Source organism: Rosa chinensis, chromosome 1 (assembly GCF_002994745.2).
Source record: "Rosa chinensis cultivar Old Blush chromosome 1, RchiOBHm-V2, whole genome shotgun sequence".
Lineage (NCBI taxonomy): Eukaryota > Viridiplantae > Streptophyta > Magnoliopsida > Rosales > Rosaceae > Rosa > Rosa chinensis.
In genome coordinates this window covers 21048163-21063672 of record NC_037088.1, presented here as the reverse complement: position 1 = coordinate 21063672, position 15510 = coordinate 21048163, and the positions used below count along the sequence as shown (strand labels likewise).

At 37.7% G+C, this 15510-nt stretch overlaps 1 protein-coding gene and 1 pseudogene across 1 annotated transcript; one reads left to right on the top strand and one right to left on the bottom strand.

Annotated features, from left to right (window-relative positions):
* Positions 1 to 3902: 3902 nt before the first annotated feature.
* Positions 3903 to 5071, top strand: LOC112203538 (annotated as a pseudogene).
* A 1758-nt stretch (positions 5072 to 6829) lies between these two features.
* On the bottom strand, positions 6830 to 9340 carry LOC112203530 ((E,E)-alpha-farnesene synthase). Its single transcript, XM_024344491.2, has 7 exons — positions 9170 to 9340; positions 8793 to 9078; positions 8318 to 8708; positions 7984 to 8202; positions 7745 to 7886; positions 7204 to 7455; positions 6830 to 7120 (listed from the first exon to the last, which is right to left on the bottom strand). The coding sequence occupies exons 1-7, from the start codon at positions 9338 to 9340 to the stop codon at positions 6830 to 6832; spliced, it is 1752 nt and encodes a 583-aa protein (XP_024200259.1).
* Between the last annotated feature and the right edge of the window lie 6170 nt (positions 9341 to 15510).

Below are 15510 nucleotides of genomic sequence, written 5' to 3'. Positions count from 1 at the left end.
TTATTTGGAATATTGATTGGATTTTCCATTGTGATTTTCGAAAGTGAGTTTTCTATGCTCGAATTTGGATTTATGATTTATATTGATTTTTGACGAATTATTTTCCGAGGTGATTTCCAAAATTAAATATTGTTCTCATTCGTCGATTTTGAGTTTTCCAAAGGATCTTCGACAATGGGAATTTTCGATGGGATTTATGAATTTTTCCGATAAATGGATATTATATGGATTTTTGAATTTACTTTAATCTCGCTTATTTGTTATTGATTCGAGAATATTTTGGCGTGTGGGTGTTGTGGACATCATTGAGTATGAAAGTGTGTGCAAATTTGTGTATGATGTTCCCTACTCCCAAGTGTAGCAGGTCAAGTTTTAATATAGGGAAGTGAAGAGTATCGTACCCAAAGGATTGGGAGAAACTCAAACCTAGCTAGATTCCCGCAAAAGCCTAGAAAAACATGCAATTTAACTTTTTACAAGTTCACAACCTTAGCCCTTTGGAAGCTAAAGATTGCAAGGATGGTATTAACAATTACGGTAGTAAATGGCTTGGTTGATTTTAGTTTTACGATAAACTAAGTTTCACAAAAATTAAACTAAGCTAATAAAAATGTGGAGACTAAATCAATGAGAGGAGTAGAGACTTGGGCATCACACCTAACCTTACTCATGCACAAAATGTAACCCATATTTGATGTAGTAACATGCTTTGACAAATTTCCCCTTACTGCTATGGTGAAGCTACCAAGAAACCAACTAATCATGCAACTCAACAAACTTTGGTGAAGCTAAGTTAAATTACACAACCTTAATCCCATTTATATTTCATTAAAACACAAGTGGGCTATAAACCGCAAGCCTAACACCCCCTTAGAGCAATTAAACTCACGGTTTATGCATTAAGTTTAAAGTAAGAAATTCAAGCAACTTAACAATTCTCGTAGGAATCATTAAGCCACCACCTAAAGGCTACTCATGCTCATGGATTCAAGAAGTGGTCAAGTTCAAGTTTCCGATTCATTAGTTTCCTAAACATGCTTTCTAGGTGACTAAGCTAGCAAACACATTTAGTAAGCATTAAAGTTTAGAAGCCTATAGATTCAAAACATGCATAAATATCAAAACACATGAAAATTTACATTATTTGCACATAAGTTTGGCTAGGGCTAGCCCTAGCCTCAAATCCAACTACTCACAATACATGTTATTACAAGTACAAGCCATAAACATCAAACTAAAGAGAGAAGGAAGGGAAAAGGAAGAACTACCCACGGGTTTGACTCTTGGTGGAGTCAAACCAAGATGTCAAAGATCCCACCTAGCTCTCTAGATGTAAAATGATGAGAGAATTGCTTCAAGATATGGGATTTTCGGTTTTTACAACCCAAAACACCATACACATCCACAAACTCAAGAACAAGCAAAAACAAAGGCTTGGATATGTGAAAGCAAGTGTTGTGATTGATTTAGAGTGTGTAGTAACTTCGGTTTTGGTGAAATCCAAGTGCCTACACACCTATTTCTCACACAAACTTAAGCAACTATGAACTAGAACTCAAAACTAGAGAGAAACTATGCTAGAATTAGAGAAAAGAGAGATTTTGGTGTTGTAAAATGAGAGAGTAGAAGGGTGAATGGTTTTGGGGAGAGAGAATGTGCTATTTAAATGCCAAGGCAATTCAAATCAAGGGTGGAGATCAAAAGGAATGAAGGGCTAGATGTGATTGACAAATGTGTAAGCACAAAATATGGATCTAATTTTTAACTCCACATAGAAATGACCTAGAAAGCCCATAGATATTTTGGTGGAGGAGAAAAAGTAAGGGTAGAAGGGTCATTATGTAGGGGAACAAGGTAATAAATGGGAGACAAAGATGTAAGATGTAAGAATTGGACCACTTGTCATTTTTCAACTTTTGAATTTCAAAATAACCTAGACCTAAAGTCTTTCCACCTAAAGTCTCTAACCCTAATCAGCTCTTTCCTGTCCTCCACACATGTTCTTGGCCGGAAATGTCCGGAATCCGGTGTTGACCACTGTTGACCCATTTTTTGTCCTCCTTTCTTCCTTTAATTGAATCTCCACCGAGAGTTCGGAATTGGCCTTTGACTTCTTCATACCAAATGTTCCTCCATGAGTGTAGATCATCCAGATAAAATTTCAGAGCTTATTTCGCCGTGGTTTGGCCTGAAATGCTGCCGGAATTCGTACAGTTCCGGTTTTGCAGTTTTCGTCTTTTTGTCAGAAATTTGTGCCGATCGTTTGAAGGCCTTCCACTCTGAACTAGCTCTTTCAATATTCATAAGAAATGATCCTTAATATGTCTAGAATGGATATGGAAAGTTTCAACTCATTTGAAGTTCATTTGGTCAGTCTGCCGCTCCTCCTCCCTTGCCTAGCTCGGTTTCTCCTAGCCGGAGTAGGAAAATGTGCTAAAGTTGACTTTTTTAGTGCATTTCCAAGCTTCTCCATCATTTCCTAGCATGATAAGGAAAACATAATAAATATATATAAATAAACACAAAGGTTAAGAAACAGTGCAAGATTAGGGGAATAATTAGTAGGTAATTATGGACCTAACAGTGGGACACGTCGTTGAATTTTATTGATTTATTCTTGAGATTTTCCGAGTATGGTTGGGAACTGTATTCGTGCTTTTATTTACGAGATTTTGCGGAAGCTTTATGGATTTCGGCTTTCAGTTTTCACAATGTTTTCCATCACCATACTTGGGTTGCTTTATTTTAGTTCTCCTCCTCACGTGAGTTGCAATCAAGGCTGCTCCTCACTTACTTTGTGTTTGTGGGTCGAAGTCGAGAATAGAGCCTGGGAGGCTCCTTTGTTGTATGGTGATGTTTATCTTCCCCAGATTATTTGTTTGCTTAACCAGCGGAGCTGACTTATTTTTACCAGATTCTCGGATTTAAAGATAAATGTTTTATCAACGTTGCATGCATCCAGGATTTTAAAGGATGAACATGTGGGAAAGTATTAAAGCATTGCTTCATGTAAATGATCTCATTTATTTATATTCGTCCACTCACGCTAACGTGTTTTTCAATACTTTCCCCTCGGCCCTTCGGTTTCAAATGCCCAGTTTGGAGGCTAGATTAGTTGAGGTCGGATGTACATGGAGTTGAAGCATAGTTGTCATTGCTGCCGCATTGTAGGATTTATCGATTTTTTACCCACTTTACTTTTTATTCTTGTATACCTTGAGTTTTAGAATTGCTTTGATAACTTGTGAGATTAATGTTGTTAAGTTGAGATTTGTGTAATGTGAATTAGGAGATGTTGTGATTTGGGGAGCAGGGTGGGTCCAGGAGTTGAGGATGGTGCTTGACATTAGAAGTGTAATTGTCTATCTACAGGTTTTGGGTAGTCCACTTTTAGAGGAAGTTCCGCCAAATTTTTGATAAAATTTCTTCTACCTTAGAAGAAATCTGGGGCGGGTCCTGTCATTTTATGTCCCTACTAAGCCGCTAGTTAAGTTCACCCCTTAACAGATTTTGTAGGTATGGAATCAAGATATTACAGCAAGAAGTTCCGATATGTATATAATGTCAAATGGGTTGTGAAACTTGTGTTTTCTTTATGTTTATGTTTGGAATAAGAAATGAGTACTAGTGTACTATGTGATAAAAACTATGTAATATATGCTTCTGCTTGAATTTTGAGATCTTGTTATCTAGTTGTTAGTTTAAGATTTATTTATTAATTTATTTTTTGTCACATTTTGGTCATAGAAATTTTACTTTTATAATTAAGATGTGATTCACACCTTAACTCGAGATTATAAGATTAATCTGAGTCAGGGCGTGACATTTTATCTTCTAACTAATCTAACTTAATTACTAATCCAGTTTACTAAACTTTTCAGATATATTTGGTTGTTTCATTGATGAAATGGGTACATTAAAGAAGAGTACATTTGCGGATGTGAAATGTACACTTTTGCATAGTACGTTGTTGTTCATAATGGTTAGATCAATAACATTGATTTAAACAGAATAGGTGGGATAATAGGGAAACCAAGCAGCTTCTGGAGTGTATGAAGATCTGTTTCCAAGTACTCTACAATACTACTTGTGAAATTGCTTATGAAATTTAGGAGGAGAATGGTTAGATCCAAGTATTACCTCATTTGCGGAAAGTGGTATTAGTTTTCTTCCTTCTCATCCGTCTAATGGTAGCCAAATAAAATAACCGTCTTTATCCCCCAAGTCTCGGGGCTTCAAGTTTATAGTCCTTCACACATATTGTTTTAGACAAATGCACATAAAAAGTCGAGAGCCCTATCTTTATAGTTTGTATCTCTCGGATGGACCTTAAATACAACTCTGAATACTTATGGTGATGATGGGCAAATAATGGCAGTTTGTAATCTTAATTAATCATGGTTGATTTGAACTCTAATAGTCTTCAATTAGTTTCAAAAACATAGTGGGGAGATTTCTGTAAAGTATCATTAGTGGAGGCAGAGTGGTACAATAAGGCCTACACACCATCCTTTGAAGAGTACCTTACCAATGGTTGCATTTCATCATCTGCTTTGCTGATTTTGACTCATGCCTTCTTCTCTACAACACATGATGAAGGGATCGAAAACATGGCTGATTTTCTGCACAAGAATGAAGATCTTGTGTACAATATCTCTTTGATACTTTGACTTTTAAATGATCTAGGAACTTCTGCGGTATATTTATTATTGTTGCTTGCTTCATATTAGAGCCTATTTTGTCTTCTGAGTACTATGTTAATTGAGTGATTAAATAACAGGCCGAGCAAGAGAGAGGCGATGCTGCTTCATCAATCCTATGTTATATGAGAGAAGTGCATGCTTCAGAAGAAATAGCTTGAAAGAACATCAAAGGCATGATAGAAAATGCATGGAATAAAATAAACGAAAAATGCTTCACTCAAATGCCCGAAATATCTTCATTCATCAACATTATGACAAATATAGCTTGGGTTGGGCATAGCCTTTATCAAGATGGAGATGGATTTGGTGATCAAGAGCACAGGACTCGGGGACAGATCCGATCTTTACTAGTTGAACCTCTCTCTTAATTGAGTTAAACTAGCTAGCTAGTAATAATGATGCTAATAGTTTCTTATTGTCGTACTCATATTAGCTATAAATGAGGTGCTCAGATCGTTGTAGGCAATGTCAATGTCTCTAGTAAGTATTGCGGTCGTAAACAATGTAATAAAGATATCGAGAGTGTATACATGATCCAATAATATATCTCTCGATCTTACTATATAAGATTTGACTTCACCTATTCCCTTTCTAAAACCTTAAAACCGTGAACTAGCTATCTCAAAATCAAGAGAAGTCTGGAATACGCAGCCAACGTCTGGTAAGACGGAGGGGTAGCAATTGTTGGTTTGTACCCCAGATGTTCTTCATCTGATGCCAAGGAGCGGTAGAAAATCTTTGATCATTTTCCATATTAACCTGCATTCCAAGTCAATTGAGTTACCATGCTGTTCTATTTTGTGCGAATAAATTGGGTTGATTACCATGCATACTCATGGATATTTAACTTAGACAAACCCGATGAATGGGTGCAATTACCAGGGAACACTTGAACCCAATGTCAAAAATTGTTCATTCCAATATCTCATATCTAAACAAACTTTAAATTCAACTACACAAAGATCTCATCGATTTATATTTGACCGACCATTTTCCTTCACTCTGAATGTGCTTTTTGCAGAGTAGACGAAAATGCTAGGTTGATCAATAAGATGAACAAGAGACATGGTGGGCTGGTGGCTTATCCAATAAGCTTGGCTTTTTTGTCGTATTGTGACAATAGACCAATCAGTCCCCCTGACTTTTTACCTTAACGGCCACCTCTTTCACTCCTAATGACCGTCCATTGAAAAATTACTAAATGCTCATACTTTCACTGATTGTGTGACTCTGCTTAAGCCACGTTTTCCCTTGTCAACAGCTTCAACTTACAGCCTGCGCATTCCAGCCTCCTCCTAACCCCAAAATGAAACCTAACTCTGTTGAAACTTTGGGTCATGAATGACTCTCAGTGTTCTTAAAGTTTTGGAAGTATGAATACCATTAAGTGACAAATGCTTTCAGCGAAGTCTAAACTACTAGGCCAGTGATCTGTAGCATGTTGATTATTTTATATCGTAGAGGTTTATAGGTTAATTAAGTTTTCACTAGTATTATAGGATGCGTGAGTGGGGTTTTAAATTGTAGTTGGTTTGTTAAGTTTTCACTAGTATTATAGTGGGCTTCTTTTCATGTGGTAGAGGAGTTCATGAAGGTGATCCTCTCTCCCCTTTACTCTTGTTTAGCAGACGAAGCTTTAAGTAGAGGCTTGTCTGAGTTAAATGTCCATGACTATGCATGGTAATCAACCCAATTTGTTCGTACAGAATAGAACAGCATGGTAACTCAATTGACTTGGAATGCAGGTTAATATGGAAAATGATCAAGGATTTACTATCGCTCTTTAGCATCAGACGAAGAACATCTGGGGTACAAATCAAATGTTGGCTGCGTATGTTGCAGCATGCATATTCGAGACTTCTCCTGATTTTGAGATAGCTAGTTCACAGTTTTAAGGTTTTAGAAGGGGAATAGGTGAAGTCAAATCATATATAGTAAGATCGAGAGATATATTATTGGATCATATATACACTCTCGATATCTTTATTACACTATTTACAATCGCAATACTTACTAGAGACATTGACATTGCCTACAATGATTTGAGCACCTCATTTATAGCTAATATGAGTACGACAGTAAGAAACTATTAAGATCATTACTACTAGCTAGCTAGTTTAGCTCAATTACAAGAGAGGTTCAACTAGTAAAGATTGGATCTGTCCCCGAGTCCCGTGCTCTTGATCACCAAATCCATCTCCATCTTGATAAAGGCTATGCCCAATCCGAGCTATATTTGTCATAATGTTGAAGAATGAAGATATTTCAGGCATTTGAGTGAAGCATTTTTCGTTTATTTTCTTCCATGCATTGTCTATCATGCCTTTGATGTGCTTTCGAGCTATTTCTTCTGAAGCATTCGCTTCTCTCATGTAACATAGGATTGATGAAGCAACATCACCTCTCTCTTGCTCAGCCTATTAATTAACCACTTAATTAGCATAGTACTCAGAAAACAAAATAAGCTCTAAAAGGGAGAAACCAACAAAACTAAAATTACCACAGAAGTTCCCAGATCATTTAAGAGTCGAACTATCAAAGAGATATTGTACACAAGATCTTCATTCTTGTGCAGAAAATCAGCAATGTTTTTGGCCCCTTCAGCACGTGTCATGGAGAAGAAGGCATGAGTCAAAGTCAGCAAAGCAGATGATGAAATGCAACCATTGCTAAGGTGTTCTTCAAAGGACGGTGTGTAGGCCTTATTGTACCACTCTGCCTCCACCAATAATGCTTTACAGAAATCTCCCCACTGTAAGTGTTTGAAATGAATTGAAGACAATTAGAGTTCAATTCAATCATGATTAATTAAGATTACAAATTGTCATTTTTTACCCATCATCAACATAAATATTTAGAGTTGTATTTAGGGTCCATTCGATGGATACAAACTATAAAGATAGGGCTCTCGACTTTTTATGTGCATTTGTCTAAAACAATATGTGCGAAGAAGTATAACTTGAAGCCCCGAGACTTTGGGGATAAAGACAATTATTTCATTTGGCTACCATTAGACAGATGAGAAGGGAGAAGGCTAATACCACTTTCCGCAAATGAGGTAACACTTGGTTCCAACCTTTCTCCTCCTCAATTTCATAAGCAATTTCACAAGTAGTATTGTAGAGTACTTGGAAACAGATCTTCATACACTCTGGAAGCTGCTCAGTTTCCCTAATATCCCACCTATTCAGTTTAAAACAATGTTATTGATCTAACCATTATGAAACAACAACGTACTATGCAAAAGTGCTTACTACATAAGCACTCTTGAAAAACTAACCTTTTAACAGCATTGGTGAAATGTTTTAGCTCTTCTAATGAGCCATAAACATCATAAACGTCATCGATGATGAGAATTAAATTGACGACTTTAGTTATCCATTTTCTAAAGGACTTGTACTCAGGCTCGAAAGCTAATCCCACGGCACACATGAAACATTCGACCAGTCTATCTCTTGCAAAGTCCAAGTTCTTATTGAGACCTAGATTGTTCCACCACCTGATTGAAACCACAAAGCACATTCGTCCAAATAAGAAAAGTGAAGAAGACTATTTTTGAATAAGACCAAGATTCTTTCATTCTCAAAAGCAAAAGATTATTTTGGTCTACTTACATGGATACTTCCCTTAGATCTTTTTGGAGTGTGGCTTGAACCATGTTGAAGTTAAGTTTAGCCAACTCAAGTAAAGTGGTCATGTTGGCTTGATCAATATGGTCTTTCTCGTAGGATTTGATGTGCCATTTCACATTAAACCACTGCACTCTCCTTTGTGATGGAAGCTCCAGGGCATAAGTCACATGCTTGAAAGTGCAATTGTCTATATCATCACACCTAGTATTGGTATCTCTGAGAGTGACCATTAAGAAAGCTTTAGCCTCCTCTAGGATATTTTCACCTTCTAAAGCTAGGTTTGAGGCCTCCAACATTTCAAGCATTCCTTTCACATCCCCAAATGTTTTCTTCTTTAATGTACCCATTTCATCCATCAAACCACCAAATATATCTAAAAATTTTAGTAAACTGGATTAGTATGTACGTTAGATTAGTTAGGAGATAAAATCATTGACCAATTAAAACATCTGTATACCTTGTGAAACTTTATAACCATGCTGCCTAAGAATCTTAAAGAGTAGTGCAGCAGCATAGAGATCACCTCTTGAACTAATGTAAGGATTGCTGTTATTTTCGAGTTCAACAGATGTTATGGTGTCTAGGACTTTCTTGATTTCCTTTCCAAAATGGTTGTTCAGGCCTAGTTTTTGGATGCTGTCAAGCAGCTCCAAATTGGTTATTAAATCTGATTCCTTACAATTAGCAAACATTTCCTTTACATCTTCTATTAGCTTCTGAATTTGAATTCGATAACATTCTCCCTGCTTGCATTTACATATACTCTAATTAATTAATAAGTTAATGTAGTAAATTGGCTATAGGAGAAGTAGCAAAAAGTTAGCGGGAACTCACATCAAATTTGCTGTTAAGGGATTCGAGGAACTCATACTTCCAAATATTTGGCTTGTAATTTGCAGATCGTCTTTGATCATGTACAAAGTAAGAGGGTTCAGATTTCGTTTGCCATTGCAGTATCTGTTGCTCATCAACTTGAGGATCTTGCAAGTGCATACTAGAATCCATAGATATAGTTGTTTAAAAATTTACTGAAGTACTATGTGATCGACAAGAGCTAGCTATAGAAATTGTTGGGGGTGGCAAGTGAACCTTTTTCTATGAGTATTTATAGGCAGATTTACGCGCACAGTCATCTGACGTTTTATTGGTCATATTCCCGTTCATAAGCTCGCATTTCACGTGAAATCCAAGGTCTACAAAATGTCACTAACTTACTCAAGTACGGTCTACTATTGAGAAATGCTTCCACTACGTCTAGCTACTCACACATAAAAGAGAAAATCTCACCCACATATTTGAATGTTTATGTCACATAGAAGAAAAATATAAGAGAGCAATAATTAATATCAATGTATCAATGAAACACAATATAATTAGGGAGGTACTCAATTCATTTCCTTTAACATGTAAATAAAGACAAGCACCATATCAAAAAATTTCTTTTGGTAAGGTAGAACTATTATTAGGACTATTTTTTATATGAAACAAGATTGTACCATAGTGATGTATGGACTCATCTATATACATAGTTTTAAGGACCCCCGATATCAAACCAACGTGATACTTCAAGATTGTGTTGAAACTTTCAATGATAAATGAGTCTCAGTGTTCTTGAGATTTTGGAAGTCTGATAACCTTTAAGCGAAAATACTTTGAAAGGAGTCTAATCTACCTAGCCTGTAACCTGTAACCTGTAACCAGTTGGTCATTTAAAATAACCAATATCGTTGAGGTTACAAGTTAATTGTTATTGGCATCATGGCATGGGATGGATAGGTGCGATTAAAAATTGTAAAAAAAAATAAAAAAAAATAGGGGTAGTTCATATAAATAACCAATATCGATGATTCTTACTATCGATAGTATTTCTTGTTTTGGTTAACATTGGGGATAACAATGTTCATGGTTGTTTTTATGTTGTTTACTTTTCATTACGGTGCACTCAATGCATTTGATGCAGTTTCATTAAATATTAAGTTTGTATAATCATACCTAACATAGGGGTTTTTTTTACTATAGTACTTTTTATACACATACTAACTTGGGTAAACACTTGACTTTCATGTGGCAATTGAAAAAAAAAAAAGGTAGTAGGTAGGCGTGACTTTCAAGTTCTAAAAATTTAATGCATATCAGCTTCTTTATTTTGTTTTATTTTTTTATGTTATGAGTTTCATTGGTTACTTATTCCAAATGTACGTATGATATTTAATAATATTCATGGCTATGAGGTAGGTTGTTGAGAGCGTGGGAGAAAACGTGGGGAGTTTGGAAGTTTTTATTTTATTTTTTCCTCCTTTGCTAGGGAACTGAGAAGTGATAGAGAGAGACTTCAGGGGAAAACAAACTAGAATTTTTTTATGTTATTTTATTTATTACGATTATGTCCTTTATTTATTAAAATATAATTTTAGATAATCTATGGTCTAAAGATTTAGTCGTCTTTTCACGTCTATTTTGGCTGACAAGCACTATTTTCTTCATAATAGTATAGATAAATTCAAAATTATCTAAACTAGAGATAATTGATGCATACGAATTTTTAAAAGTGGCTAGCTTAATTAATTTTTGGGGCCGTGACCACTTACCCAATTTCAGCTTAAAAATTGTCCACTTGCTCCACTAAGAGTTTTCTAACCCCATTTACCCAATTCAACATCTACTGATAGTTCTGCCCCTATTAATCAAATTGAAACTCACAGATCTCTCTCCTCTCAGACTCTCTCTCTCTCTCCTCCTGGACTCTGTCTCTGTCTCTCTCTCCAGCCGGCAGTGGCGACCACGCCTTCAACACCTTCTTCGTCGACCTCGAGCCCGGCGTCGGCAAGCACATCCCAAGCCCCATCTTCGTCGACCTCAAGCCCACCGTCAATCGCCGATCACCGTTCTGGTGCCAATCACCGATCTGGTGCCGATCACTGATCTGGTGTCAACCACCCTCAATCACCGATTACAGATCTGAAGCTCCCATCCCGCTGCGCTGCCGGAACCTCACCAACCTGAAGCTCCGCGCGTGCCGCGATTTGACCGACGCAGGCATGCTGGCATCCACAAAGAACTCCAAGGTTTGAAGAAGCTATCTTGTGGATCGTGCACCTTTGGAGCCAAGGGAATGAACGTCGTGCTGCAAAATTGCTCGGCTCTGGAAGAGTATAGGTGAAGCGGCTCCGGTCGATCTGATCTGGTGCCCAGAGCACCTTTTTTTTTTTTTTTTTTTGTATACTGTGAGCTCCGAGAATGGGGAAGGAAAAAAAAAGTGAACGTGTACAATTGAACATATAAATTGAACAATTGTGTCTTTAGTGTATTCATTTTGGTTCACTTAAGGGCAAATATATGATTATTGGAGGGAAATAATATGATTATTGGGGGCCAATAATATGATTACAAATTGATCAATTGTGCCTATAGTGTATTCATTTTGGTTTTGGGAGTTTACACAATTCATTGGATGGCAATAATATGATTATTGGAGGCAATAATATGATTATTGAGAGGTAATAATATGAGTATTGGGGGGCAAAAATATGGTTACCGGGTATTATTATGGGGCAATAAATTCAGACGCCGGAATCCGGTCACCAGTCCTGTAGCCAGATTTCGGTGAACAGTCGCCGGAGTCTGCGACCGGCCACTGGTCACCGGAGCATAGCAAGGTGGAGGATGACTTTTCTCTCTAAGTGAGAAAGAAGGTGTCACGCCCCGAATTTTGAATAACAAATTCAAATCCGAAACATGAATAATAACCAATGCAAATAATGTCATGAATTTTTTTTTTCTTAACCAACGTCTCACAAAACATAAAACAAACCTCGTAGCAAACTATCTCTCGAGTCAAATATTACAATTTCACCATAAATAAAAGTTACGCTCAAAAGAGTCTATAAAACACACCAAAATAGACCAAGTACAGACGTCAACCCCGCTGCCCTACTCAGCTCGCTCTCCACCCTAGTTATCTTGACCTGCAGGATTATCCGCTACACCATTTGAATAGTTTACCGGGATTGCAACAACACAAAACCCGGTAAGCTTTTTGCAAAGCTCGTGAGTAAAAAAGAAATGAACGATTGATTTAATAAATCACAATTCTTTTAACTCAAGTAAACAACCAACAATCTCAACAATCATGCACAAAGAAAACGTCAAACCAACTCACGGGAAAACAACAAGGAATACAATCTCAAAATCCTCAAATCACAAATATCACCACTTTGGTCCTATCCCACCACACGTTATAGCTCTAACCACATCGTCACCTGTCACCTTGGCCTAGGTTCAAGTAAACGGCCCAGGTTAACTTGATAACCCTCGAACTTTGGACCTCCTTGTCCTCAGAACAATATACTTCGGTTAACATTAAACCGTCGCTCTTTGGACTTTTCCCCTGTCCTCAGAGCACATACACTCCGGTTATCATTAACCGAAGATCCTTAGACCATTTAGTCCTCGGAACCCTACATTCTCTACCTTTCATTCAACTCACAAGATCGTCATGAATATCACAACATTTATCAATAATCATTATCACAATTAATCATGGCAATATCCAAAACAATATCATATCATAACCAAGTTATCACAATTCCACACACACCTCAATGTCACACCATTCCATATATAATCACGTAAATATATATATACACGTAATCATCCACTCAGGAATGACCACTAATGCCAACTATAGTTCACACGTCAGAAAACCGTGAAATTAATTTTTTTTTATATTTAAAAACTCATTTTCTCAAAACCATTTTTCACACATAGCAATTAAATGTAAATAATGAAATTCGGTTCGTAAATGAACCACGTGAGATTTACTCACCTCCAATCCCGTTGCGTCTTCTCAACAGCTTAAAATACGGTTCCCAATCGTCCACCAACTCAAACCGTCAATCACCTAACCAAATACGATAATTAACTTAGCGTACATTTCAAGAACGCACTTATATGAAGATCCAACGGACGGATCTTCACCCGTGACCACACAAAGTCTTCGGGACAGTCCTGCGATCATTATATCAAAACTATAAGTCTATCGGACGGTCCGATCTTCACAGATCATAAATCGAACGATCAAAATTGTAAAATTCATAACTAAATCGTACAATCTCCAAAATTCACATGCTATATATCAAAATGATTGTATGAACACGTAGAACATAAAAATGGGCAGAAACTGCCCCTGGGATCCCCGGAGGTGGCCGGAAAAGGCCGTCGGAGTTAGGGATAGATCCGTTGCCGACCACCGCCTATGGTGTCGGGGCCGAGCTTTTCCTCTTCATTTAATCATTTTGAGCAACTTTCATAACTAGCTCGAAGTCAGAAAATGAACGCAAGTGATTGAAAATACCTCAAACAGTCCGGTTTGGCTGAAAAATTTGCAGAAAACGGCGAACTCCAGTTCGACGTCAAAACTTCCACCACTCGCCTCGATCCCTTCTGGATACTTGTTTAGAAACTCAAGGCGAGTTCACCAGGCCAAGAATCACAAGGAATAGTGGTCTGTAACTCGAGATATCTGGATCGAAAGGTTTTTTTTCCATCTCGAAGGGTTGAGCTCCGACGAACGTGAAATCGATCTACCCAGGTCCGGTCCTTCTTGGTGCTTGTTCAAGAAGTTGAGGCGAGTCCAATGAGCCAAAAGTCAAGAGAATTGGTGGCCTGTAGCTCGAGATATCGAGATCGACTCGAAATTGGCTCAAAACGGAGCCAAGTCCACCGCTGCCGCTTCCGGCCGTGTTGCGGCGCAAGGCTGCCATTGGCAGCTGTACAAGGTCGAGGCGAAGCTAATAGAGGTGGTCCGATGTCTTGAGGTGGCCTGAGGAGGGAGAGATCGGCTGGTGAAGAATTGCTCTGTTTTGAGCTCGTTTCGGCCGAGAGAGAGAGAGAGAGAGAACGAAGGTGAAGAGGAAGAAAACGGCTGACAGAAATGGAAACCCTAAATGGGGAAAGTTTCCAAAAATATATGTACTAAACTTGGAAATTCTTCTAAATGCGATAACTAATTCACACAAATTCCGATCCTTATGTTCCGTATAAGCACGGACTCGTATCGACGAGCTCTACAACTTTCATGAAGGACGTTTTCCCAAATTTCGTACGTATCAAAAGTCGATTTGTCGTAACTCTAAATAATGTTCGGTTTCGAAAATAAAATCGTTCGAACTAATTCCACAACTTCTCCAAGCTTCGTACTCGCTCCCACTACTGCAAAATCATTTCTAAAAAACCACGGAATTTAATTTGGATTTTTCGGGGTATTACAATCTACCCTCCTTAAAGGAATTTCATCCCGAAATTCAAATACGCTTATCGTCGAACAACAGTGGATACCTTAATCTCATATCTGATCCCAACTCCCAAGATGCGTCACCCTCACCATGGTGACATCACAATACCATGACCAAGTTAACTTCCTTCCTTTGAAGCTACTTTGGTGACCCCACAATCTACAACTTTCTTGACTCAAAAGGTCCGACAACCTTGATGTAAACTTCCCTTTCTTGCCAAAATTCGCATTTCTCAAACTCATCATAAATTTTTTTTTTCAGAACCTGTCGTAACAATCCGAATATGCTTATCATGATCCTCCAAAGACTTGAATCAAATCAAGATACCATCTACGAATACTACCATAAATAGATCTAAGTGGGGATTGACCATACCGTTCATTACTTCCATAAGGTAGCAGGTGCATTAGTTAGACTAAAAAACCTGACGACAATCAAATGTCCATGCATGGTCCTAAAAGCAGTCTAGGAACTTCCTGCTCCTACTAGCAGTATCTGACCTTTGACATCGATAACGAAATACCGGTTGTCCAGGGACAGATAACACATCTTCACTTCCGCCTCTAGCCCTTGAACAACATTGCTCTCATCATGATGACCTTGCCAACCTTTAAACAAGTCAAAAACTTTCACTTAACGCTGTTCTTTAGTCCTGTCTGGAATACAAACTGACCACCAACTATGGTCGCACCAACTTCCACTTCAACAGTACTGTGATTAAGCACACTAACTCCTTCATTGACATCTTTCTCCATTAAAGGCACTTCACACAGTCTCATTCTTAACCTCACATTTGAAGTTAAAACCGCATGCCTTAAACATCACCTCTAACATTCTACGGATAACATACTGTACTCACACTTCGAGTAATTCCTCATAGCG

Coding starts and splice junctions, on each gene's coding strand:
- LOC112203530 (XM_024344491.2), bottom strand. CDS start 9,340: ATGGATTCTAGTATGCACTTGCAAGATCCTCAAGTTGATGAGCAACAG. Junction 8,203..8,317: donor GATCTAAGGGAAGTATCCAT/GTAAGTAGACCA, acceptor GGTTTCAATCAG/GTGGTGGAACAATCTAGGTC. Junction 7,887..7,983: donor TTCACCAATGCTGTTAAAAG/GTTAGTTTTTCA, acceptor TAAACTGAATAG/GTGGGATATTAGGGAAACTG.